The sequence below is a fragment of the Phyllostomus hastatus genome, unplaced genomic scaffold (assembly GCF_019186645.2).
Source record: "Phyllostomus hastatus isolate PE091 unplaced genomic scaffold, TTU_PhHast_1.1 phas_contig_148, whole genome shotgun sequence".
Lineage (NCBI taxonomy): Eukaryota > Metazoa > Chordata > Mammalia > Chiroptera > Phyllostomidae > Phyllostomus > Phyllostomus hastatus.
In genome coordinates this window covers 8,930,204-8,957,014 of record NW_025333607.1, presented here as the reverse complement: position 1 = coordinate 8,957,014, position 26,811 = coordinate 8,930,204, and the positions used below count along the sequence as shown (strand labels likewise).

The 26,811-nt window shown below is 46.1% G+C and overlaps 1 protein-coding gene across 2 annotated transcripts in view; it reads left to right on the top strand.

Moving 5' to 3' along the window:
• PLD5 (phospholipase D family member 5) overlaps window positions 1-26,811 on the top strand; it is a 213,332-nt gene that overhangs the window by 101,662 nt on the left and 84,859 nt on the right. For both annotated transcript variants that reach the window (XM_045816494.1, XM_045816504.1), the window contains exon 3: window positions 20,051-20,219. In XM_045816494.1, the coding sequence (XP_045672450.1) occupies window positions 20,051-20,219 (169 nt within the window). The remainder of the gene's footprint in view (window positions 1-20,050; window positions 20,220-26,811) is intronic.

The following is a 26,811-nucleotide window of genomic DNA, read 5'->3' as shown; positions in this document are numbered from 1 at the left end:
TAGGCATTGTGGGGGGGTGTGGGGGGGAGAGAGAGAGAGATTGAGGTTGATTTCTGACCTTGTGGAACTTAGATTCTAGAGGGAAGACAGATAACAAATTATTATCTAGATACGTAGATGAGAAATGGATAGATAAGATAGATAGATAGATAGATAGATGGATAGATAGATAATGGGTAGATAGATATTAGAAAGCCACAAGTGGTGCTGTGGAAAGAAGAGGATGGAGCAGGGGGAAAGCCACAGGGAAGCAGGTGAGGGAGGGGCCGGTGGCGTGTGGCCCAAGGCAGCGCTCCTAGACAGAGGAGGGGAAGGCGGTCAGAGACGAAGGCGGTGGGTGTGTATCTGCAGAAGAGCGTTCCCGGTGGGAGGAGAGGGCGGGAACTGCTTGGCCTGTTTGAGGAGCAGCAGCGGGACGGCGGCCACGCCGAGTGAACACGTGTGTCCACTCACCGCGATCGTGGGTGAGGCAGTGGCCGGCACCTAATCAGAGCTGTGGTTCCAAACCTTTGAAAACTCCGGTCTGCCTCCGGTCGGCTTTCACTGCTCCCAGCGGGTACAAGCATGGGCACTTTCTCAGGTAATCCAGATACCTGTGTCCTGTGGCCCCGATCGCATTACCTCACATCGGACAGGTGTCCCATCGAGGAGCAGAGTGGCTTTCTCCTGCCACCACCGCACAGTTTTATAGCGAAACAGAACTCCCTCCTGGTTGACTGTGCACCGTTTGTCTTACTCCACATGGACTGCAGATAACTCAGTCTGAGAATCTCTGCTGGGAGGGAAATTTTCCTGCCGCCTCTGTCTGCCTGTTAAGCAGTGGTTCTCAACTGAGCTACGTGCTAGAATCATCTGGAGAACATAAAAAAAGAAAAAGAAAGAAAGAAAATACTGTTGTCCAGGCTCCGCCCCACACACATTCAGCCCCAGGTATCTTAGCTTCAGCTACCCAGCTGGTTCTACCGAGCCGCCACGGGCCAGAACTCCTGCTCAGGTGATCTGTCCTAAAATGATCACCGGGCCCCTGTAGGTTGGCACCAAGGATGTTCCTTTTTGTCTTACGATACGTTGGCTTCTCCCTCTCGATATGACCCTGCCTCCAGGGTCAGCAGACCTTGAAAACTTTCTGTCCGCTGCTCTTCTGGGGCTTCTCATCCCAGCCTCATTTAGATCGGTTCACAGACTTCAGGTTCAGAGCCAGAGATGGTTGATGACCAAGCCCTCGTCTGTCCGCGGCGTCCTGGTCAGATGCTCAGACTGGACGGCGACTCTTCAGATGTTGGTGTGAAGGGCTCCCGCAGTGCAGCGGGCCAGGCGGCACCCTCATTCCTGAGGTTTCTACCAGCTGGGTCGGGTTGCCGCCACCGCTTTCTCCGCGTCCATGAACCGTGGTGCTTCTGTTTTCATGAACAGGCCTGTGTGCACGGATATATCTGAGATGTGCTCAAACAATTGTTCACAAGTTAGACATTAGAGCTCAACTTCTTGTCGCACTGTTCAACGTGAACCCCCAGTTGACTCACTTAAATTAAAATAATGATCATTTACAGTGCGGTATCATAAATAAAGGGTATGTTAAGTTTTTTGTACTTATACTTTAACAAATATAACCATACGCATCAGTGTGTATGCATATAATTATATATACAGGTACACACAAAAATATACACCCTTATGTATATGCATTTCTTTGTATCACTATAGATTTGTAGTGATTACATATAATCTGAATTACATATAATCTGAGGGTCAGCTGACCTTTCTTGAAAAAAGGCTATTTTTTTTCCTGGGATTGTGTTCTTATTATTGGTGAGGATGTAAAATGAGGATATAATTAAGTTGTAGGATTACCAAGGTTCTTTTCCTTGGTAAAATAAAAGTGGGCAATTCAGTATTATCTCAAGGTGATTTTTACTTAATTTTACTGGTGTTTGGTATTAAAAAACCTGGTGACTCCATGTTAAGGCTGGAAACTCCTGTAGTCTGGGTGGGTTTCTCCACAGCCCCACCTGGCCCTCCTTGGGACTTAGAGCCACCCATGGGACTCAGCTCCACTCCTGGCCAAGGACTTGGTGTAATTCCACCTTTTAATCTCCTCTAACTCTGTGCTAGAAAACATTGCTTTTCTCTATTCTTCCCTTCCCTTTTCTTGATGCTCGTTTTTCTATTTTCTAATTAAAACCCATATTCCCACTGTTAAAAAAAATGACGGCCCCTTTTTCTGTGCCACCTCCCACTTGCCCAAGGCTGGTCTCCCCCAGGCCCACCTGGGCTGTCCCGATGTACAAGCATAGCTCCAGGCGGACTAAAATGATCAAAGATAACTTGCCAGCAAAGCAGAGGCCCAGCTGGTCACGGAGCTCTCTTTCTTTCTGCCCCTCAGCACACTCGTTTGGGAACTGACCCAGGCGGGTCCAGGTCTTGGCAGTGCTCGCCGGCCACACTGGGCAGGTGTGACAGCAGAGGAGTCTGGGAAAAGCAGGCTGCATCTCCCTCCTAGGAAGCCGCACGGCACTGCAGGTCCCAGCCTCACAGAGAGCTCGCTCCCTGGGGGTCGCCTCCCCTGACCTCTCCGTCAGCTGGGAGAAGGAGTGCGCAGAAACACAGTGTGTCTGCTCACTACCGTTTCTTTGCTCGCATTTTCCTTTACAGCCCCGGGCACATCCTTTTGTCCTACTTAGTGTCACTTGTCCCTGCTGTCCCTTTGGATGGTTTGTTCTTAGGCGAGCTGCTTTTCACGAATGTTCTTGACAGCCCATCCTAAACGCCCCCCTTGCAAACTGCGGATAAAAAGCACCAGTAAAAGCAAGCCTTGAAATATTGTTTTGACCGGCTGCCGAGGACCTCATTCCCACTGCGCAGCCTTATTCAGAGGCATTGAGAAACAAGAGGAGAGCGGTTTGCCGCTGGTCCGCCATCAAAGGGGATGGCATGAGAGCCGGCGGGCAGGCTCCCGCCCTCGTGGCTGTCCGGGCGCATTTCCTTGGCCAGTATTCCCGAGGGCGACTTTTCTCGGCAGCGTCGCATGATTGCCCCAGAATAGAGAAAGGAGTTTATTTTGAACACGGAACACGGCCAAGTTTTTTTTTTTGAAATGAGATTCTTAGCCGTGGACCTATTTGTTTTTTTAACTACCTCTGACCTAGTTCGTAATATCCCCAGAAGCAGAGCTAATGGAGAACCCGGTTCTTGCTTTATAGACAAGTCATAAAGATCTTAAAAGAAAATCACAGTTCATTCTGAGAGGAGATAGCTGACTTCACTTTGAGCTTCTTTTTACGATTGTTAGAATAAGAGAAATAGGATGGGCTTATATTTTTCTGGAGGCAAAGATTGCACATACTCTTGACTATTTCCTAACTACAGATTCTTTGTAAAAATAGATTAAGGTATGTTACCTGAATGTTAACAATAGTAGCATTTCTAAGTAGATAAATATGGCATAGAATGAAGAATGCTAAATGTGAGAAAAAGCTTAAAAAGTCATCTCATCCGCCCTGGCTGGCGTAGTTCAGTGGATTGAGTGCGGGCTGCGAACCAAAATGTCGCAGGTTCGATTCCCAGTCACGGTACGTGCCTGGGTTGCAGGCCATGATCCCCAGCAACCACACATTGATGTTTCTCTCTCTTTCTCTCTTCCTCTCTCTTTCTCCCTCCCTTCCCTCTCTAAAAAATAAAATAATAAAATCTTAAAAAAAAAAAGTCATCTCATCCATCTGCCCAGTACAAGAGACCCTTGTCCCCAGTCGTGACAAAAAGCCAGAATGCCTGTCTGGCCATCTCTGGGGACAGAGTGCACTGGGTCCCGAGACAGCGGCTCCACTGCTGGACGCCACTGTTAGAAATGACACTGAAAACGACATGGTGACCTTGAACTTGCTGCCCCCAAAACAGGCACTGCTTTTAAGTGTGCTAAATGCTTAAAATGTAGTAAACCATTTAATGATCAAATAAGAATGATAACTGACACCTATTGTGTGATTACTATGTGTTAGACACTGTGCCAAGTAAGCACTTTATATCCGTTATCTCATTTATTTCTTACATCAATGTTATGAAAACTGACTGATTCCCCTGTGGACACAGAAGGAAATAGACATAGAGGAGTTCAGTTACTTGCCAAGGAATTTTCCTAATAATCTGTGGTGGCAAAATCTTACCTAAATAACAGTTGGCTGCTTAGGTTCTTCATCTTGCTTAGTGTGAAGAGATACGAATGTATTTAGCTAACAGTGTGCTTTGTTGACAGTAAAGAATCGTAAGCACACGTGACCCCAGGAGTGTCACATAAAAGAGCATGGATCGTTTGGTGAATAAGAGCACCAGACAGCAGTTCCGGCAGCCCCAGTTGAAACCAGCCCCAGCCCCGTCACTGGCTGGCCCTGCTGCCTCGGAAAGCAATGGCCCGTCTCTTTGCCTTGGTTTCTTCCCTATTGAACCAAGGATTGAAGTAGCAGATCTTACGATCTCTTCAATCACTAACGATTAGTGCAGGCTGTGCCTGGAGCACACATTTAGGGTATTTTCTTGATCCTTGTATTTCAGTTTCAGAGAACGCTTCCCTTGATACTAACATCCTATGTATCTGCCTCTCCTGTCTCGGTACACAGAAGCTAAGTGTTCTGCCCACATTGATTCATATGAGTAGAAGAAAAGAAACTATAGATCAGTCAGTAGTCTTTGTAGTCTAGGGGAAGCTAACTGAATTCAGGAGGATTTGGTTCTATTAAGTATGCTGGATGGAAGAGAAGTAGAAGAATTTCACTGATGGCTCTGGGGATGCACCCAAGAGACAGGAGTCACGTCCATCTGCCCATCACTTGTGGAAGGAAGGGAGTGAGACAGGTGCCCAAATTATGTACTGTCCGCTCCCAGCATGTGTGTTTAGGGAACATGAGACCAGGCTGAAACTCTGCCCACGCTGCCTGCCATCTCTAATGCTTGATGACATCCTGTTATAACCGGCGTTGCTGACTTAGGCCCAGCAGGCAACACAAGGAAGTGTAGAGCCCCTGTTGAGGATGACTTTTTGCTGAGAACAATCCATCCTACAGCCAAGCAAGCGCTGGCATTTAAGTGTGGACAATAAAAGAACTGTGGAGTATCCTGATTCAAATTTATATGGCGCGTTTGCCTTTTATCATGAAAAGATGTTCTCTGTGACCTTCTCTGGGTAAAATATTCTTCCATACTCTAAGAACAAAAAAAGAATCCAATAAGTTAGCAATTCCACTCAGATAGGATGTGGCTGAAAATACCCATATTGACCAATAATCAAAGCCTTGGAAATTTTCATCCTTAAACTTGATCAGAAGTGACTGATTGAATTCCAATTAGAGAATCACGGAGGGGATAAAATTAGGGAAGTAATTTCCTGTAATAAAGTTTGAATTGTAGAAAAACAGTCTACATGGTCTCTGTAGCCTCTACTTCGTGAGTATATCCTGTCTCTTGGTTGAAGTTCCCATTTGCTAAATGTCACCTTTCTCTCTCGTGGAAATGCCAGGACACCAGTGTTCCCTTGATAGCTTATACGTTTTTCTCCCTTTTCTGTTTTTGCCTTAGGGTTTAATTTTATCCCTACCCTTTCCTTCCATCTTCTCATTCCCTCCCTTCTTTTCTCCCTCACCCCCACCCCACAAAAAAAGATCCCACAATAATAAAATGCAGAAGAGGGCTCATGGCATGTTCAAACTTGAGGGTGGCTATTATATATAATGCTATCTATATACACATAGATATATAGATATCTATAATGCTATATATGTATAGATATATACAACTAGTAATATTTTTAATGACTTTAAATAGTTTTCTGAGTTTAGAAATCTGTAAGTTAGAATTCTTAACTCTGGAAGGGACCTTGAAAGGTCTCTCTGGGACCCTCATTGTTCTGTAGGTAAAGTTGTTTTCAAAGAAATAACTCGCCCTGGCTGGCGTAGCTCAGTGGATTGAGCGCGGGCTGCGAACTGAAGTGTCACAGGTTTGATTACCAGTCAGGGCACATGGTTCCCCCATGGGTTGCAGGCCATGACCCCCAGCAACCGCAGGTTGATGTTTCTCTCTCTCTCTCTCTCTCTCCCTCCCTTCCCTCTCTAAAAATAAATAAATTAAATCTTTAAAAAAATTAAAAAAATAAAAAGAAATAAAAAAGAAATAACTCGAGCAGGAGACAGACTTTGCCCTAGAACCAAGTTCCGACGACCTAGTTCAATGTTCCTCGTCCTCAGCCCTCACGTCTCCTGTGCAGCTCTAATTATATCTTATGAATTTTTAAACTTCCCAGATTAGAGAATTGCAAGATTGAAGCTTTTCATAGACTGGTTGTAATGAGAGCAAATATAAATTAGAAGGTGATTTGGAAGTGAATCTGGGGCCTAAATTGATAGCTTCTGGGATGCTACTTAAATTAAAAAGTTAATTATACTGTGAATACGAATGAAAGGTTTATTGCTCATTCTTTAAAATATTTACATATTTATAAGAAACTTCATCGAACACTTCAGCGTTCATTTTTCTCGTGTCTGTAATACCTACTAACTATTATACTTTATAATAGGGTTCATAAGTTTTAAAATACACCTACATCCATCTAGAGTTCAAGGTGAGAAATTACAGCCCTCGGAGCACTGAACACTCTTTTAAAGGACAGACAACAGCTGCTGGAGGAAAGTGGGGCCACATTTGGCTAATGAGCGTGGTCCTTTAAGGATTAGAAACCCAGCAGTGTGGGTTATAGACACCTATGGGCAGGGGGAACAAATACGTCTTATTATCTCGCAAAAAGAGAACAAAGGAGAAGCCCCACACGCTGCCATTTATTAGTGTCAGTGTTCGCCACGTGGTCCTCACCCAGGCAGCGGCTGGCTGGCGTTGTCACGGTCACCCTGGCGCCATCCTGTGCACGCTCGGGAGGGAGGCTTCCGAAGGGATGGTGCGGGGCAGGTTTGGGTGCCAGCCAGAGCAAGGCTCGAAAACGGATTCTGCTGCTGATGTTGGGCCTCCTACATGACGCTATTTCCCCAAACCTCATTGTCTTCATCTCAAAAATGGGAGTACAGGTACCTGTGTCACAAGGTGATGTGATCGCGCCCGCAAAGTACTTGGCACGTAGGCATGCTCAGTAAATGGCAGCTATTACTCATCATCATCATCATCATCATCATCATCGCTATTTTTCAAGATATGGATGTATTAGGGGAAAAAACCAGTTTTTCTCTCCTGTGTGTCTCCTTGACTGCTGGTCACTGAAGGCATGGGGCTTTCCCATACTGAGCAACTATGCAGAGCGAGCTAGATGTCCTGCAATTTAACTCAGTTCTGACACTGTCTTTGTAGAGATAGCTTCACACCCCACAGGTTCCTTCACCTCAGTCCCACGAGACTGCCCCCCGACTTCAGATGCCAATCAGAAGGACTAGGTCCCCAGGTCACCCCAAACGTCTGCCTGACTGAGCTATAAATCAGACATTTCCGCAACCCCTTCCCTCTTAGGTTCATTTACTTGTGGGAGCAGCTTACAGAGCTCAGGAAACACCTGTGGTCCTCGGTGTAGTGAAGGGCATGAAAGAGGCACATGGACAGCCAGGTGAAAAGACTCGGCGGGTCGGAGAGGATCCTGAATGCAGGAGCCTTTGTCCCGGTGGCATTGGGTTGGGTCACACTCACGGGTGGGTTCACCCACCTGGAAGCTCTCCGAACCCCATACTGTCTTCATGGAGGCTTCGTCACATAGACACAATCGATCACTAACTCCGTGTTAGCCCTCCTTACTTCGCAAGACAATGGTGGGGGCAGGCTGGGAAATTCCAAGCAGTCTACTCATGACTTGGTCTCTCTGGTGACCGGCCACCACCCAGGAGGACACCCAGAGTCACCTCCTTAGAACAAAGACACTCGTCCCACCCAGGAAGTTCAAGGGTTTCAGGAGCCCTGTGTCAGGAATTGAGGACAAAGAGCAATGTAAAACTTTCAATTATTTCACAGTGGCTATATGGGTATTAATGTGCATTTTTCTAAGTTGAGCAGTCGTGTTCTTTTGACAGACAGTGATCAGTTATCCAACCCAGAAGTTACATTCTGCTTGTGAACTTATTCATTCCTGGCGAGGGCTTGAAAGTGTCATTGAAAAGGGAGCCCCAGCTCCACGTAGCGCGGGCAGGTTGCTACACAGTTAAAACACGGGAGGATTTGGCTTGACATTCCGTGTGCAGACCACATGCGCCGTGAGCAGCTGGGGCTTCCTTTCCGGTGACATTTTCAATCCCTCGCCAGGAGTGAATAAGCCGTTGACCGCAACTTTGCCCTCCAAACTGATAACAAGGAAAGAGCAAATGACAGCTTAGCCCAGAGCCCACATCTCTCAGCTCCTCCGCGCCTCCTCTGGGACTTCTGTGTCAAAAATTGATGGGAACTGCATGGATGTCATGTAAAGGGTCTTGTGGGGTGGGCTAAGTTTTACCCGAAATTCTTGTTTTTCATCCATACCTAAGTGTTCGTGTATATAAGTATGTGTGCATTTTAACAAACTTATATTTCCTCTGGTGTATGATTGGGGTTTTCTCTTTGTTGCATGGTGGGTGAGTTTGTTTTGGGAGTGTTTTTGAATTTTAATTTTGTATGTTCTAACTCTGACTTAAGAGAGGAACAAAGGCTTGTTTGTGTGGGAAGACAGGTATGGGTTATGTTCAAACTGCCACTGGTTAGAGACCACCACTTCTTGCTTGGAGAACATTTCATAATGAGGCCTCTGGCCCCTGCCAGAATGCGCCAGCTGTGGCCAAAGGATGTTCGGTATGGACCACGGGAATTCTTTGAATGTAAGCTTTGCGGGCTGGGGTGTGGTTTAGGATCGAGGTGTCCGTCCGGCCCATTGTAAGATCAAGTGCCACATTTGTGTGATGAGAACAAATCTCAGTTCCCAAAACTCAGATTTAAAAGAAATTCCACTTATGTCATTACATCAGATCCCAAATCGTCACTGAACTGCCAGGCTGTTGGCTGGCGGGAATTCAGTCTCAGCGCCGACTGCCCGAGGCAGTACCAGCTCCCAGAGTCTTCCCCAGCAGCAGCTCACCCGGAGGCCCGTGGCACTGCACAGGACCCGCGCTGGTTACCCAGAAGCCATCAGCACCATCCGTCTGATGCTCCTTCCATTCCTGGGGGCTGTAACGGTGGAGCCCCAGGGCCTAGGGGCCAGCCTCCCTGAGTGCAACACAGGACTCCGACCGCTGGGAGCTGGCCACCTTCCCGGCAGGACCCGGGCCAGGTGCTGGGTCCTGGGCTGCTCGCAAAACCGCCCTATCCAGTCATGGGACTCTGTCCTCTCTGCATTGGTGCTTCTCAGAGTCACTCTCCTGTCCCTTCCACTGAGGGGTACACAGTGTCATCTCTTCAACACCTCAGGATTTTGGACACCGTAATAGAGGAAGGGAAGTGGCCTGGGGACAGCCTCTGCCCTTGGCCTTGAACTAATCCTCTCCTGAGGTCTTGACTTCCTCCGGATGGATCCATGAAGGAAATGCATGTCTAAATCAATTACCCGGCATGCTTTGAAAGGTCCGAACATAGGAAGTAGGTAAGTTAATGAATATGTATGCAGGAAATATCTTAGTTGAAAAAAATAGCAACTGGTGACCGTAGTTGGCTGATGGGGCTGAGAACTGAAAAACAGAGTGACCAGGAGTAGGGGCGGAGTCTTACTTTTTCACTGGGGATCACCTGTAGTGTGTGACGTATATATCTAATATATACGTGTAGTGCTTTTTTAAAAAATGAAGACGTTTCCATCTTTCCACAAGGTCCTAGGCTATTATCGTAGTGGTCTTCTGATCTGTCTGCCACTGTGACTCTCGTCCCCTGTAGCCCTTTCCCCACAAAAGTCACTACAAAACTGTCCCATCCCCTCTAACATCTCAACTCAGAAGAAACTTAAGGCATATTTGGACTGTGAAAAGACACTTTTAGAAAAACTATTTTAAGTCTCTGGAAATGGCACGTGTTCTGCCAGATGATGCTAGCTGCCCTCGGTGGGCTGGAAATACAGCAGCCAAAATGGTCCCCTGTGCTGAGTGGCTACACTCCAGCCACCTGGGCCCCCTGTACAGACCTCTTGATTTAACCTCGTGATTCACGATCACTGCACCCCAAGGGGGCCACTCCGTTGGCACGTCCCTGCCTTTCAGGAGCCCTTCTTTGGTTCTAGAAGTAGCATCAGCTATATACAACTTTCCTAAATAAGAAGCGGCTATGTTCCTCTGAGGAGTCCTCCGCCCGGTCTACTTTCTTTCTAGGTTTGGAGGGAGCTCATTGAGGCATAGAGAATTTACCCAAAACAAACTGTCCCGCTCTTCATCGGCCACCGGGCAGCTTGTCGTTTAGCTGGTGTCAGTGTGATCTGGCCCGTGATGAGCAAAAAAGCATTTGTCAAATGATGGGATTTATTAAGGAAACCTCAGAGTCTGAGAATTGCTGAGATTCAAGATAGAGGAGGAAGGAAAGAGGGGGACAGGAATGCATACAATCTCTCTCTCAGGGAACAGCCCGTACACCCCAGCCCTGGCCAGTGATAGAGCAAAGCTCCGTTGCTGGGTAGCTAGTTACTAGGTAAGATCTAGTATTAAGGTCTTGAACGGCTCTCCTATCTTCGTCTTTGTCCTTTCTTTGAAAGCGAGTATGAGAAATCATTGATGGCAAGTCTTCAATTGCTAAAAATTTCACTATTCTTTCAAGGAAAGAGACAACGTGAATCAAAAAGTGTTCGAGCCAGGAACTTATTTTAAAATAAATCCAGTGATAACTCCTGAACTCCACTGAGTTGGGCCAGCCTCCTCTGTCTTCCACCAAGTAGCGTTCAGAAGTCCGAAGGCAAAATTGGACATCATAAAAAAGAAATGTCATGGTTTATGTCAATTTTACAAAATAGTATTTATCTATTTTAGAGATATTTCTCACGAAGTTTGAAACAGAAATGATTTTCTGGACAAGTTTGGGCTAACCAGAAAATGTTCATTAGCTTCAGTTACACGGTATCTGCAATCCTAGCTGGTAGCAGCGCCCTGGAGCCTGAGCGCGGGAGAGGTTTGAAGGCCAAGGCCAGGCTCAGGAAAGACTATCATGACTGATGTCAGGCCTATGTTGCTTTAAGAGTGGGAGGGGAAGCACATGTTTGTCATACTAGCCATCGTTTTTCTATCAAGTCAGGAATAGAATTAGGATTCTTAAGCTAATAAATCAGGCATTGCCTAACAACGGTGCCTTCCCCATCATCATTTTCTCAATCTAATCTCTCCAGTGCAATTGTTCATTCTAGATTCTGACCTGTGGTTCCTCATTCCATCAAAATATCTAGGAGAATGTACTCTATCAGGCCCCCAGCTCCTGCCGATTTTAGATTCCCCGGTGGGGCTCAGTCAGTGTCACCCTTCTCCTGAGCAAGTGGGCAGTTCTGACAAGAGCAGCAGGTGGAGGCTACACTGGGAGAAGCGCCTTAATGTGAGATCACATGGTCTTCCTAACGGAAACACAGAACTTTCCAGGCTCAGCGCCCAGCCACGGTCAGCCCTGGACTAGGGCCAGTTGGGACTGTGGGGCTTGTCCAGGCACAGTTTGTGGGGCTGGGGTGGGGATGCCTGTCCCAGGAGGAGGAGGAAGCTGAATACTCTGTCTCCCGATCTGGCAATTCACGCCTCTTCTCTGGGGCAGGGTGAGCAAAGGTCTGGAGAAAGGCGAAGTTGTATCACGCCCCAGAGCGACCTTGAACCTGGACGTGGCGTCGGAAATGGAGCAGAAGCATTTCCCTCCATAGTACCTGTATTCCTATCTGCTTTACCTTCCAAATAGGGTCTGCATCTCCCTCCTTCTCTCCATCCGCAGGACTCTCCTAATGGAAGCCACCACCATCTTCACATAGGCCCTGGACAATGGCAGTGGTCTTCCATTCACCCTTGTGTCACCTCTCATCCCCCTGCGACCCCGTGGTTCTTGTGGGGAAACCACAGAAGTCAGACTCATCCGTGTAAACTCAGCAGGGGTGTCCAACCTTTTGGCGTCTCTGGGCCACACTGGAAAAAGAGTCGTCTTGGGCCACACGTGAAATACGTTGTGACACATAATCACACACACACACACACACACACACACACACACACACACACACACAAATCTCATAAGGTTTTAAGTAAATGTACGATTTTGTGCTGGGCCGCATTCACAGCCATCCTGGGCTGCAGGTGGCCTGTGGGCCGCAGGTTGGACACCCCTGTAAGGGCAAATCAGAGCATGTTCCACCCCTACCCAATCGGTTCCGTGTCTTCCCATCACATGCAGTGCAAACTGCGATGGTGTATACACAAGCCCTGTGTAATTAATGGAATTTAGTACATGCTACCCCAAAATAGGGCACCTTGGCATCTGAGTATCCTAACCTAGAGGAACTGAGAAACAGCAAGTTCAGGAAGGACTTCCTTTTTTTTATTTTTAAAAAGATTTTCCCTGGCTGGCGTAGTTCAGTGGATTGAGCGCGGGCTGGGAACCAAAGTGTCACAGGTTCGATTCCCAGTCAGGGCACATGCCTGGGTTGCAGGCCATGGCCCCCAGCAACCACACATTGATGTTTCTCTCTTTCTCTTTCTCCTTCCCTTCCCTCTCTAGAAGTAAATAAATAAAATCTTTAAAAAAATAAAATAAGATTTTTATTTATTTATTTTTAGACAGAGGGGAAGGGAAAGAAAGGGAGAGAAACATCAATGTGTGGTTGCCTCTCATGTGCCCCTGACCACGGAACCTGGGGCCTGGCCAGGGACCCGGCCTGAAACCCAGGCATGTGCCCTGACTGGGAATCGAACCAGTGACCTTTTAGTGCTCAGGCCAGCACTCAATCTACTGAGTCACACCGGCCAGGGCAGGAAGGACTTTCTGACTGTCCTCGGCTGCAGGACATTTTAAAAGTTAAATTAGTTGCCAGTATCCAAGGTTCCAAAGTTTGAACAGCAGATCCTGGGTTTCTGGTTGCCCTGGGATGACCATCAGTCTTCATTGTCATTGGGCAGGTTGGCCGAGCTGTCCCTGGCCCTGCCTGGCCGTGGCAGTGCTTAGAGTTGCCTCTGCCTATAGGGCCGATGGGTGGGGAATAAAGGGCGGACTGCGTCTGTCTGCCTTCGTGGAGAGTCGCTGGGCAGATAACTGCTGCTCTGTGGGCCTGACCTGTGGCGGGCAAATACCTTTTCCAGAGGTTCCCAGCGTCACATAGCGGGAAGCCTCCCCTCCAAGAAACGACTTGGCTGGTGCCCAGAACCAAGGGGAGACCTAGTGAGGGGCACCAGGTCCACCCTCCATCCTCAGTCGGAAGTCCCGGAGATGCTTCTTGGAATGTGGTTTGGAGACCCCTGTCTGGGGGCAGGGTAACCGAGGCCCAGAGAGAAGCTGAGGTTTGGTCTAGTTCTCCCAGAACAGCTTATATCTTTAGGGACACATTGATGCCTCCATGTTTCACTGAGGAGGTCCCCATTAGACCTGAAGCAGACGCTGTGGAACTGCCCAGCGCCCTGGCTCACCTCTACGTTCCCCTGTAGCTGTGGTGAACTGTGCCCGCAGTAAAAAGCTGTCTCTGAGCCCTGGCTGGCATAGCTCAGTGGATTGAACGTGGGCTGCGAACCAAAGCATCGCAGATTCGATTCCCAGTCAGGGCACATGCCTGGGTTGTAGGCCATGGCCCCCAGCAACCACACATTGATGTTTCTCTCTCTCTCTCTCTTTCTCCCTCCCTTCCCTCTCTAAACATAAATAAATAAAATCTTTTAAAAAAAATCAATAAAATAAAAATTGTTCAGCCAAATAAAATCTTAAAAAAAATAAAAGCTGTCTCTGGTCCCTGGGAGCTGGCTGGGCCGTCACTGGACAGCCAGGAAGTCTGGGGTGTCGGACAGCCTGGGGGCAGCTCTCAACTTGTGTGGGCTGGGTTTTCCAAGGAGGGTTCCACACAGCCCCTCTGGGGGCTGTGGCTGTGACCTGCTCATTCAGGGCTTCCTCCCTCCACTGACTCTGCTCCCTCATTCCTGCTTTGTGGGGGACCCTTCCCCGACGAAGGTCTTACACCCGTGTCTCAGCTGCAGGCTCAGCTCTGGGGGACCCGAGGGCTCAGCTCTCGGGCTTCCCCAGGCCCTCTGATTCCTCACAGGGAAGCTGAATCCGCCCCCTGGGTGGTGAGTGATCATCTACTTCAGTGTCAGAGACTCCGGTTTCTCTTTGGGAAGGTAAACTTTGTGCCTTGTCCATGCTGAGCCGCCATGGCAGCCAGCTGACCCACAGCGAGGCCGCGAATGTGCACCATTCCCCTTTGAGTGCAAATCTAACTGTACCGATGGACGAAGGGCCGCTGGTCAGCTGCACCAACAAATGCCATCAGACGGCCAAGGTTTCGGGAGCGGAAGTCCATGCACTGACTTCCTGGCAGCCCAGGTAGAGCATCAAATCCCGTAACAGACCCATTCATTGTGCTAGGCAACGATTCTAACATGCTCACATCCATACTGAAAATATCATGTAGGTCCCGGCTTATAAGACACTCCTTTCAGCCAACGTATGTAGATTCTTTTTAGCAACTGTGCTATATCAGTTTGAGAACTTGAAGACATTTTTTTTTATTGTAAGTTTTTAGCCTGTAAGTTACTTCTGAAAAATTCTGTCTTGAGTGCTGGCTGTGAAACAGGCACTGAGCAAAGAACTTCACATAGATTATGTCCTCTAATCTTTGTAATAGCTTCTTTTTTTTCTCGGAAGTGGAAACAGATTTAAAGAGGTTAGTCAAATGTCCAGGGTTTCACAGCTAATAACTAACTGGCAGAGCTGGGTTTTGTCTGCCTCCTTGCAAATCCTTTCCTCTTAAGCACTTCTCTCTGCAATATTACCGACGTGAGGTGTGACAACCTAGTACTTGATACAGATTCTTATGTTGAACACATGCACGTATGTTTTAAAGCTAGCAAATGCTGAGACTGCGCTATTCAGTAGCATATTTAAGGGGAACTACAGATATTTCTCTTTTTTTAAATCCTCACCTGAGGATATGGGGCTCTTTTTTTGTTTTTATTTGTTGTTGTTGTTTTCTGCTTTGCTGTTGTTGTTGTTGAGAGAGAGACAGACATCAATGTGAGAGAGAAACAGCAATTGGTTGCCTCTGTACACACCCTGACCACGACCTATTGGTATAGAGAGAATGACACTCCCACTAGCTGAGCCACCCTGCCAAGGCTACAGGTATTTCCTTAAAAAGGTGGAATATAGCCCCGGCTGGCGTAGTTCAGTGGATTGAGCGTGGGCTGTGAACCAAAGTGTTACAGGTTTGATTCCCAGTCAGGGTACATGCCTGGGTTGCAGGCCATGACCCCTAGCAACCGCACATTGATGTTTCTCTCTCTCTATCTCCCTCCCTTCCCTCTCTAAAAATAAATAAATAAAATCTTTAAAAAAAGGTGGCATATAGTCCCTGAATTGAAAGAGAAATGTTGATGATCACATTAAGTTTGGAGAATAGATACATACACTTAATAAAAACAGAATTCTATTTTAAAATCTACTAGCAACGTAAAATGCTTTTCCTTCTATTTATTCCACTTACGCTCCCTGGACTCACAGTTCGAATCATTTGTAGTTTTGCTCAAAGTACCATGAAAAGCATGAAAATAGTTCTGCTCTATTGTGTCTCTCTCTATACAGCTTTCCCCCTTGTTATTAGGCATGAGAAATGGTGCTACAGCCTTTGGATACGGTTCTCTCGGAGATGGTTTCCGGCATTCCAGGGATTTGCCCGAAGGTGAATTTTAATGAGCGCTGCCTACTCCTTTCCGTACCAGCTGCTCTCCTGTGGGAATGAGTCCCACGTGGATGCTAATTCGATCTGCCCTGGAGAGAAGCGGGCTGTTAAGGTTGTTAAAGGCAGTGAAATGATAGGTCATGGAAATACGTGTTGTCCAGGCTTTTCAAAGCTGATTTCGAGAGGCTTTTCCTAGTGGGGCTTAGGAAACAGGCTCCGTGGCACAGAGGGGCGGTCAAGCTCCCCCGGCCCTTGGAGAGGGTGGCCAGTGAGGGGGCGAGCAGGGTCTTCGTCCTGAGCAGTCATTACCCAGACCTAAGTGTGCTCCTCCTCAGAGCGGGGCCTCTGTTTTTATTTTTATTACAATGCGTGATTTACACTGACATTTAGTAAAAACCAAACAGTCAGGAACTTGGTCTTCCTTGGCTCCCGGGGAATTTCACTCTCCTTTGCCTCCCGTCTTTTCAGTATTTTCTTCTCATCTTCTCCGCCTGCCCCGCTTTCTCTACCACCCAGAAGGGATTAGATGTTTCCTGTACTTGGCTTTGACCCAGTTTCCTTCTTTTGAAACTCTCTCTTGGTGATCTTACCCACTCCCAAGGCTTCGATAAGGGGGAGAATTTTTTATAAGAATGTGTATGACTACTATTCTGATTTTGGTGACCTACATTGGTAACTGGAGGGATGTTAAATTTCAGCTAGAGATGAGGGAAAATAAAGATCAGGCTTCCAGATCCCCCCTGAATTCCATGGGTCACAGGTTAAGGACTCCTGGTTTAAAGCCTTCTAAGAGAGAATCCTTATTTACATGCCTATCAGAAGCCACAGGGGATGATGGTGCAGATCTGTCTACAATTGCACAGTTGCTCTGCCTCCCTTATTTCCTGCGTTTGGTCTCACTGAGTTTCATTGGCTTCCTCCTGTCTTTCTCTGCATGCCTTTGATATCGAAGGAAAATTGAAACTAGTCAGTTCTATTTCCTAGCAGCTGTTGTGTTTTGGTTTTGGTTGTTTGGGGAGATTCTTTTTTGTTTGATTGTTACATATATTCATTAGTTGTAGGCGATGCTGAAGTTGCTGGTTACCTGGGGTCATTTCTTCACTCTGTGTATAGCTTCTATTAACATAGGAAACTGGACTTAAAATGGGGTAGAATTAAAAATCCAACTTCAACCTCTGTCTGTTGCCTTCAAAGGTTTTGAAGCAGATAAAAAAAAAATCTCCTCTTGCTACCTTTTTGACCCTGCCTCCCCTTGGCACCCCGAACACTGCATTCTCTTGGACCTCTCTTGTCCTCCCAACTCCCAAACGGTCTCATCTGAATCTTCCCATTTCTCTACCAACCCAGAAAACGCAGGCATTCCCCTCACATTAGACTTCGGAATCGTTTTTTTTAATAATCTCTCCCAATCCTCACTCTCCTTCCTTTCCCATGCTCCTTGCCATTTTTAACGCACCTCACTGCCTCGGTCTTCCCAGTTGTTCAGAGTTTAATGAAACTGAGCAGATATTCTTTGGATACTGACGGGGCCCTGAGCAATACGTTAGGCACTGGGGCTCCACTGCTGAAGCTGCGGAGCAGCTCCTTGCGTTCATACACCCTACGGGCTGGTAATCACAACCGAGTAATTTCACGAGTGGTGAGTAGGATGACGGGGAGTAACAGGGCACTGTGGGGGTTGATAATAAGGCGATCTAGCCTAGTTTGGGGGTGTAGGGAAGTCTGTGGGAAGTGATGTTTAAATTAGGACTTCGAAAGTTAATTGAGAGAGAGCTCAATGAGCAGTGTAGGAATGGAGATTAGAAAAATTCACATGCAATGCCAAAGTCTGGAGAAAATAGCAGGGAAGGAGAAGAAGAAAGAGGTCTAGCGTGGCTTTGATGTAGAAGTCAAAGAGGGTGCTTGAGTCCGGTGAGGCTGTGAAGAGGCAGGGCCAGACTGGTAAACGCTGTCCACCATGTCGGGAGTAGTAGAGGGCATCACCCTAAGAACAGTGGAGAATCCCTTAGGAAATTTTAATCAGGCAGCAGAATGCTTACATTTACATTTTTAAGCGATTAACTGAACTGTAGTAAGGAAAAATGGTTTGGAGGGGCAAGAAGCCATGTGAGCATACCGCTGGAGGTGACTGTAGCAGCGCTGTTACGAGAAAACACGGCGGCCCTGCAAGAACACCTCGCTTATTGTTGACTTTTATCTGTTTCTACGTTACCTGCTTCCCGTACCCAGCAAGCGTGCATTCTTTTAAGATTTGCTTTCTCAAATCTTCATGACGCGCATGCCTCTTTTCACTCCTGTTGATCTCATTGAAAATCCCCGTTTTTATTTCGGAGCTCTGGCAACAGCCTTTGCTCTCCACTGGCTTGTCATCTTCTAGTCTCCTTCATCTTTCCACTAGCGCCCGGGGGTGCTGTCAGCCTTGGGTCCCCAAAATGTACTAGGATGCTCCCAAAGGCACCGAAATGAAGCCCAGACCTCTCTTCCCGGCTCACAACCTCCACAGCGCGGTCCCTACGGTGCGCCAGTGATCTTGGCCATTGTGAGCTCCTGCTCTAACTCCCCTACCTCACCCTCCTCTGGGCTCGCCAGTTCACAAATGTCTGAATGCGCTGTGTATTACAAGCAGTCCCCTCTGCCTAGAATACCTTTCTCTTCCAGCTCAGCCTAAAAATTACATCCCTGAAGATTCATTGCAAGACCCACTTCCTCCAACTCTAGATGTCCCAAGCAGAATTAATTTTTCCTATGTGCCCACGCCCCAGTGGCGCTTTAGATGAATGACGCAATACCCCTCGAGTTAAACTTCCTGCTTTTGTTTCACCATCTCATAGAGTCTGCCTCCAATTTGAATCTTTATATCTGAAGCAGGCTGTTTCACTAGACTGTAAATTCCAGACTGCTAGGGAGATCTGTCATCGTCATTTCTGTGTTCCGTACAATGGTTTGCCCGTTCTGTGCTTGTCAGTGCTCAACCAGTGTTAAATTCAACTGCTGCTGGTGGTGGGGGGGCGGGGGGAAAGGGATGACTGGCCCCCGAAATCGTGACTGTGTCTGGGTCACGTGCCCAAACCCCATTCTGGCTGTGACGCGCACAAGGACATTTGACTAAGAACATTGTTTTTTGTTTCTGAAACTGGCAAAATGGAACTTGCCTCATTAAGAGAAACAGTTAACAGGTTTATCAAGAAGTGCAAGATTCCATGTTGGAACCCAGAAGTCATTCTCTATATTTCTTGAGCTCTCATTATGTTCCTGGCACAGAGGATGCCCAGCCATGAGTAAAACAGGTCTCTGTTCTGGGAATACTCACAGGTGTCTTTCTGAAAGATTGGAGTTCTCCCTCAAGAGTTTGGGAGAATTTACATCTCTTAAACTTGAAAACATAGTTCGTTTCTTTATTAAAATGTCACAGGTGTTCCCTGGCTAAGTCAGAAGTAAAAACCATACAGCCTCAGTTGCTACACCACGGAGAGCCAGGCACATGGAAAAAGAGAACACATATTTATTAGGGTATCACTCACTGTAGTTTATTTAGGGCCTGATTATTGCTGGCATTTTCTACATTCCTTATCTCCATGTTTAATAAAGTCCTGCAACAGGCAGGTTTTAAAATTTCCTTCTCAGTATCATTGTATGCCTTAGGCTGGAAAACATCAATAGAGATGTTAAGCAGTAAACATAACATTTGTTGTTTGTATTTTCTAATAGTAATGAAACTAACAATAGTGTAGCTTATGAGCTAGTTCTAATATATGCCCAACATTGCGTTAGAAGCTGGAAATGTACGTAACTTACTTTATGGTCTCAAGTCGCTCACAGAAGTAGTATCTTACATAAGAGATGCATTACTAGAGGGAAAAAGAAATATTAATATTAGAGGAATAACATATTCTTCTAATAACGTATTATTAGAAATATATTATTAGAGGAAGATGCTTGTGTAGGAAGCTCTGAATTTTTTCAAGGCTAATTTAAAACTGGACATTAGGGACAAATACCATGGTTTTATGAACTAAGAATATTAACTGGGAAAAACACAGCATAAACTCTTAGAACACGGTAGATTAGTATAGGGAAAATGCTTAAAAAGACTTCAGTGGCAACTGTAAATTATGAGAAATGTATACACCCAGAAGGAATAAAGAATATTTTTCAGATGTGACTGCATGCATGTATAAAGATCCGTGGCTTCCAATTTGACTAGATGTTGTTTGTTTGTTTTTCAAAATCTTTTCTAAGAATCGCCCTGGTGGAAAATATTCCTGAAGGCCTTAACTATTCAGAAAATGCACCATTTCACTTGTCGCTTTTCCAAGGCTGGATGAATCTACTCAACATGGCCCAAAAGTCTGTTGACATCGTGTCTTCCCATTGGGACCTCAACCACAGTCACCCGTCGGCGTGCCAGGTAAGCCGCGTCCTCTGTGCGTGTGATGGTTTTGCTGATGTGCCTGGCACACTCCTCAGTATTCTTGCCTCCGCTTCCCAAGTTCAAGCTCATTTCTTTAGTCTGCCATTACCGGTAGTACATGTACATCACTACATTTATATGTATGTGCTGTTGTTAATCCCGGGTTGCTAAGCTCCTGCTAGAATGCTTGGCTTTCAGGGGCAAAGCCATGTTTCATCTTTGCGTACCATAGGCTCTCTACATAGCATTGCTGTGTTGGGCAGCTTTGGGGGACACCATTTACATCACGGTACCTGTTGACAGCATGCCCCACAACTCTTCTATGCACACCGTGCGTGTTGACAGTTCTAATTCCGTTCACTGCTTGTTGAGGCATTTGGTTGATTAATTGGTGTTGTAATTTGCCGTTCGGATCTGGAGCCTGGTTTTTTTAATAGTAGAGTCAAACTTTCCAGTATAGTTGTATATTCTTCCTCTTTGATTTTTTATTTTTCCATTTATGTTGACATGCAACATTATTTTGGTTTCATGTGAACAGTGTAGTAATTAGACATTTATATAACTCATGAAGTGATCACACCATTAGGTCTACTTTCCCTTGTGGCCCCACACACAGCTTTACATTATTATTGACTGTATTCCCTCTGCTGTACTGGATGTCCCTGTGACTATTTTTATAACTGGCCATGTATGCTTTTTAATTAGTTGTATGTTCTTGACTCGGTCATATTTGGTGAATAGGAAAAAGAAAGAAAAGTGCTAGTTCTAATTACAAGAACAACCTTTAGGAAACTGACTAAATGATCTAAATACTTTCTAACTGACACGTCCTAGAGATAAGGAAATTCTTCTGGTCATCTTTAGGGTGTTTCCCTTTATACCGGTGTGACCGTGATAGCCCTGAGCTATCCAGGCCATTCTAGCCAGGCAGAGGACCTATAATTCAAGGTCCTCGACAGGTCAAGGATGAAATGTTTTGTCTCTTTATACACAAAATATGGTGTCTTTAAACCTATCTAGGCATACCTCATTTTTATCACACTTCGCTTTATTGCACTTTACAGATGTTGCATTTTTACAAATTAAAGTCAAGACCCTCCACCAGCAAAAAGATTAGGACCTGCTTTATTGAGATACTCATCAATAGCAGTGGTCTGGGACCAAGCTTGCAGTATCTCCAAGGTATTCCTGTAATAGGGATCTCATTGGTGCTTTGAAATCTGTTATTCAACTGTACTATTTTAAAGTAAAAATATATTAGAAAACAGGCAAAAACAGACAAACACCCACAAAGGCTATACTAGAGAATTGAATAAATTTACTATAGATGTTCCTTGACTTAGGATGGGGTTACATTCCAAAAAACTCACTATAAATTGAAAATATTGTCGGTTGAAAATTCACATAACACATATCAAATGTCATAGTTCAGCCTAGCTTACCTTAAGCAAGCAAAGAACACTTTAGCCTTCCGTTGGGTGAGATCATCTAACCCAAAGCCTATTTTATAATAAAGTATCGAATTTCTCATGCAATTTGTTAAATACTATGCTGAAAGTGGAAAAGCAGAATGGTTGTATGGGAATTATTTTCCCACTGCCGTAAAGTCAAAAAATTATTAAGTCCACCCATCATTGGTCGGGTATAGTCTGTAACTGTGTTCTGCACTTTTCTATGTCTACTGTTTAAGCAGGTGTTTCAGGTATTTATTGCTGCATATATTATCCCCAAACTTAGTGATTTAAAAAGCAACAGTCACGTATTTGTTCATGATTCTGGGCAGGGTTTGGCAGAGAGAAGTTGTCTCTGAACCACAGTGTTGATGGCTGAAGTGGCTTGCCTGGGGCTGGAGGACCCAGGGTGGCTTTCTTCCCTTATCCAGCATCTTACCTAGGGTGGCTGGGATGTCCAGTGGCTGGCTGGACCTTTCTCTGCCCGTGTCTCTCATCATTCAGCAAACAAACTCGCAATTCTTTATAGAATAGGTATACCTTAAAATGGCAAAAGCAGAAACTCTGAGGATCCTTAAGGCCTACACTCTGGAATCCTATTTACTTTTACACTATTCTGTGCATCACAGCAAGTCTCAAGTCCAAGAAGGGAATGAGGAGAATGGTTGGCAGGAACCTTAGAAATTAGGTGCTGCAGCGCGCTGTGGCCATAGCAATCCATAGCTCTTCCACCACGGCACTCATCTCCCCCTACGCTTTCATCCCATGACAGCAAAGGCTGTGGGTCTGGGATCTCTTCGTCTGCATCAGGTTCGGATCTGGAGGAGGCTTCTCCTGCAGGTGTCTCTTGGTTTGGAAACCTGTGAACCCATGCAAGACAAGTTCCATACTGCCACCATCCAATGGTGGAACAGGGTAACGTGACTATACTAGATACTTCTGTTCCAAAGAGGAGAAATGAGAGCACGTGTCAGTCACGAGTCCATAGCAGTTTTGAAATCCAGCCCAGCACAAATCAGTTCTTCCAAACTCTGGAAACAGGGAACGTTTCTAGACTTGACTCCTTTACTGTTTAAATCTAGTGGGTTTTCTGTGGAGTCTTGAGCCTAATTTCTCTTCGACTCTTCACAAGGAGAGAGCTGCATTTGCAGACATGAGAATAGAGGGGCTCTGCCTGCTCTGGAAATTAAACGGATTCAAGCAGGCCGCGGGACCCCACCCCCCACCTGTTCTTGGTCCCCACTAGCATGGCCCATGGGAAAGGCAAACGATAAGAAAGAATGAGGTTTACAGCAATGTTTGGAGGGTTTGTAGCTCAGCAAGATAGTGAATGTCCTCTTCTTCCTCTAGTCCTTTGGGAGCCATGGGACTGTTACTGGGGAATCCCAGGCATTTGGTCCTCATGGATCCAAATGCCTCCCTAGGTGTGACGGTGGTCCTTAAAGGGAGAGCAAGCATGTGGAGGAGAGAGTGCTTAGTGCCCGGTTTGCTCCACTGTGCCTCTCCCCTCGTCTGCCCCTCAACCCCGAGAGCGCTGTTCAAAACAGGGCTTCTAATTTAAAGGGCCCGGGGGTCACTCGTCTAAATACCACATGTCTTGTGTTTTTAAAGATTACTTTTAAAGAGTCTGATTCCTCTCCCTGCTCCCTCTCACCATGACAGTGTGTGTGTGTGGGGAGGGGGTGTTAGTTGTGCAAATACGGAGAAAGGAAAACAGGCCCTGCTGCCGACCTTTTCTCTGTGGGGGCAGTTTAAGAACCCCACATCCTGTTCTCCAAGCCACCAAGTTTTACCACTTCTAAAGAAGAAGGTACTTGACGAAAGCTTCTTTGATCTAAATTTTTTCCTGATATTATCTTTCAACTGGAATAGGAAATTCAGGACACTACTCAAAATGTTAAATTTGGGGTACCCACTATTTGGGCCTCTGAGCACATTGTTATTTCCACTTGTAAATATCGGCAGACAGTCATGGGCTGGCTTGTCAGGCTCAAAAAAAAAAAAATGCCAGGAAAAAAATTCACACCCTAATTATTCAAGTGAGCTCATTTAAATTTTCTTCAAGATGTTCTGGTGTCATGAAAATTGGCTCGGGTTCACAGATATTTTTGAAGGAAATATTTTTATTTGGGACACTAGAATAGTCGAACACGGCATTTACTTCTAAATCAGCAGAACCTGAAAAGTCCTAGATGGAAACCATAAGTGGCACATAAATAAATAGGAACTGGAACCCAAAAAGGGCCCTTCCACTTATTATAATGCCGCTGTAAGCAAAATGCACCGGGGAACAGCGCCGCTGGTTACACGCAGGCCCCAGCTCAGCAGAAAACAGATACAAATAAACATGGCACATGACATCTCTGTCTTCCCTAGACAAGAAACGATTTCATAAGAGTGAGCGATGGTCGTTATTAACAGAGTGATGAATGCCTGCTTTTTCTTTTTTCATTTCCAGGGAAACAGACACATACATTAAAAATGCATTTGTAATCTGTGTCTCCAAAAAAGAGATACTGGGTATTTTTTTATCCTCACCCAAGGGCATGCTTAATTGATTTTAGAGAGAGGTCAGAGGAGAAAGAGAGAGGGAGAGAAACATTGACGTGAGAGAGAAACACTGATCAGTTGCCTCTTGTACGCACCCCCAACTGCCCCGACAAGGAACTAAACCCGCAACCTGGGCATGTGCCCTGATTGGGGATCAAACCCACGACCTTTTGGTTTATGGGATGACACTCCCACCAGCTGAGCCACACCCGTCAGAGCAAGAGTTCCTGTTGTAACTCCCACCTTGAAAACCTCAGCTCGTCTTTCCTCCTGTCCCTGGGTCATCTCTCTGTGTTTGTTTCTTGCTGTGCAGAAAGAAAGAGGGCAGGAGCTTCCCTCGGTATCACAGCCAGGTTAAGGGCCAGTGAGGCATCCAGGTAGTTCCACAGGAACCATATTCTCAAATTTCATCAAACCACGCGGTCAGGCAATACGTTTTGTTTCTTTCTGTCTGATGATGAGTTTAGACCCTGAAATACTGAAATTTCTAAGACAACTTGATTGTTAATTTATGGAATAAAATGACGCGAATTTCTAAAGTCAGGACTGCTCAGGAAAAGCCAGAAAATACCACTCGATGAAGACTTATTAGTGCAGTTACCTAATTCACTAGGTAAATAGAAAGCCCCATTCTCGTTGAGTTCGCTGTGGGAACCAAATAAATAAAATGACAAATGAGCTGCAACAAATGAATCTTAAAGAGAGGTATTCACACTAAGTCAATTAGCTATTGGACTGCAGTGAGCCATGCTTGCCAATCAGATAGATACAGAGATACGTATATCTCCATATACGTATGTGGAGATTGATTATAAGAATTGGTTTACTTATGGAGGCTGAGAATTCCCACTGGCAGCCGGCCATCTGTAAGCTGGAGGTCGGGGAAAGCCATCGGTGTCATTCAGCCTGAGCCTGAAGGCCTGAGGACCAGAGAGCTGATGCTGAAAGCCCAGGTCTGAACCTGAATGCCGAGAACCAGGAGCATTCATCCAAGGGCGGAGGAAGATGGATGACCCAGCTCACACAGAGAGCAAATTCGCCGTTCCGCCTTTTGTTCTATTTGGTCTCTCAGGCTGGGTGATGCCCGCTCGCATCGGTGAGGGCATCTTCTGTACTCTGGTCCTCAGACTCAGATGCCAGTCTCTCCAACAGACACCCTCACAGACACACCCAGAGACGGGTGACCAGCTGCGTGGGCATCTGAGCCCAGTCAGGTTGACACATACAGTTGACCATCACATTATGGCCAGATTGGCAAGATTATGACATGTTTGCTCTTCGAACAGTATAATTTAATTAAAAAAAAAAAAAAACCCTGCTGCAACACCAGTGTGTACTTGATGAGGATCTGAATTTGATGCCCATGAGTTGAAGACCCCTCTGAACAACTGGTGTCTTGAAACTTGACTACATCAGAAGCAACATGGTGTTCTTGAACCTACAGCCACTACGGACTTGGGTGGTTGGTTGGCTGGTCAGTTTGCTGTTTTTTTCAGTTGAAGATCCCTCTGACCAGACCACATTCAGCGATCTCACTTTGACGTTGGTGCGACGCGCCCCGCCTCCACGTGTGACTCGGGTCTCCAGGCTCTGTCTGGCAGACCACTCATTCCCGACTGGCCATCTTCTTCCTACCCGACCCCAGCACTATAGGTTCACCAACAGACGAGAACTTTTGTGTCACCTACATGATAAACCTTTTCTTTGTTGTGTCTGGTTCATGGCCATCTCTATGGTTTGTTCCTAAATGGACAGTTTCTATTCTGATCACTTTATATTTCGACCAATGAGGCCTCTTACCCATCCTCAGGAAGCCCGCAGTCTGGAGTCGGCCACGGCCCCACACCCTCGGCACCGCTCACTCCCCGTCCCCCATCATTTTGTTATTTCTCCGCCTTCGATGTTCCCCTGAGCCCACTGTTCCTTCTCTCCCATCCCTGCGGCCCCAAGATGGGAACAGAGCGTCTCTACTCCCTCTCCAAGGCTCCTGAAAGAGAGACTTCATGCAAACGACCGGTGTCTACTGTGTAACACGGGGGTACTTCTGGAATCCAGAAAAATCCAATTGTAGCCTGATCATGAACTATTTCATTAGAATGCGTTTTGTTACTGATTTTTTTTGTAATCCAGAAAAAATAAAATTACAGCAGTTCCTGCTTTTCATTTTGCCTGGCAAAATGAAAAGATGAACACAGTTGACAGAGACTGGATCTTTTCAATAACTGACATTTTTTGAGCCTATTATAATTAGTAGGTTGTAGGGAAGCAGCAGAGGAAGCAGGATATTTTACATTTTTTTACAGGGCACAGAGAAGAGGAAATGAATGGAAACCTAATTAGGATACATACTTGTGCTCTGCTGTGGTTTGAATCGGTTTAGAGTAGGTTATGCTGTTTATTTTCAGGGCGCAGAGCTTGGTTTTGCCGAGAAAGCCAACAGGCAGCATTATTCAGGAGGCATGCATCGCAGTGCAGCGTGTAGGGCTGCACCTCTGCTAAACGGCACCAACAGTTTAGCAGTTGTGGCCAACTTTAGGCAAATGTCACAGCCCTGCTGATCCTCAGTTTCCCCATCGAGAAAACGGGCA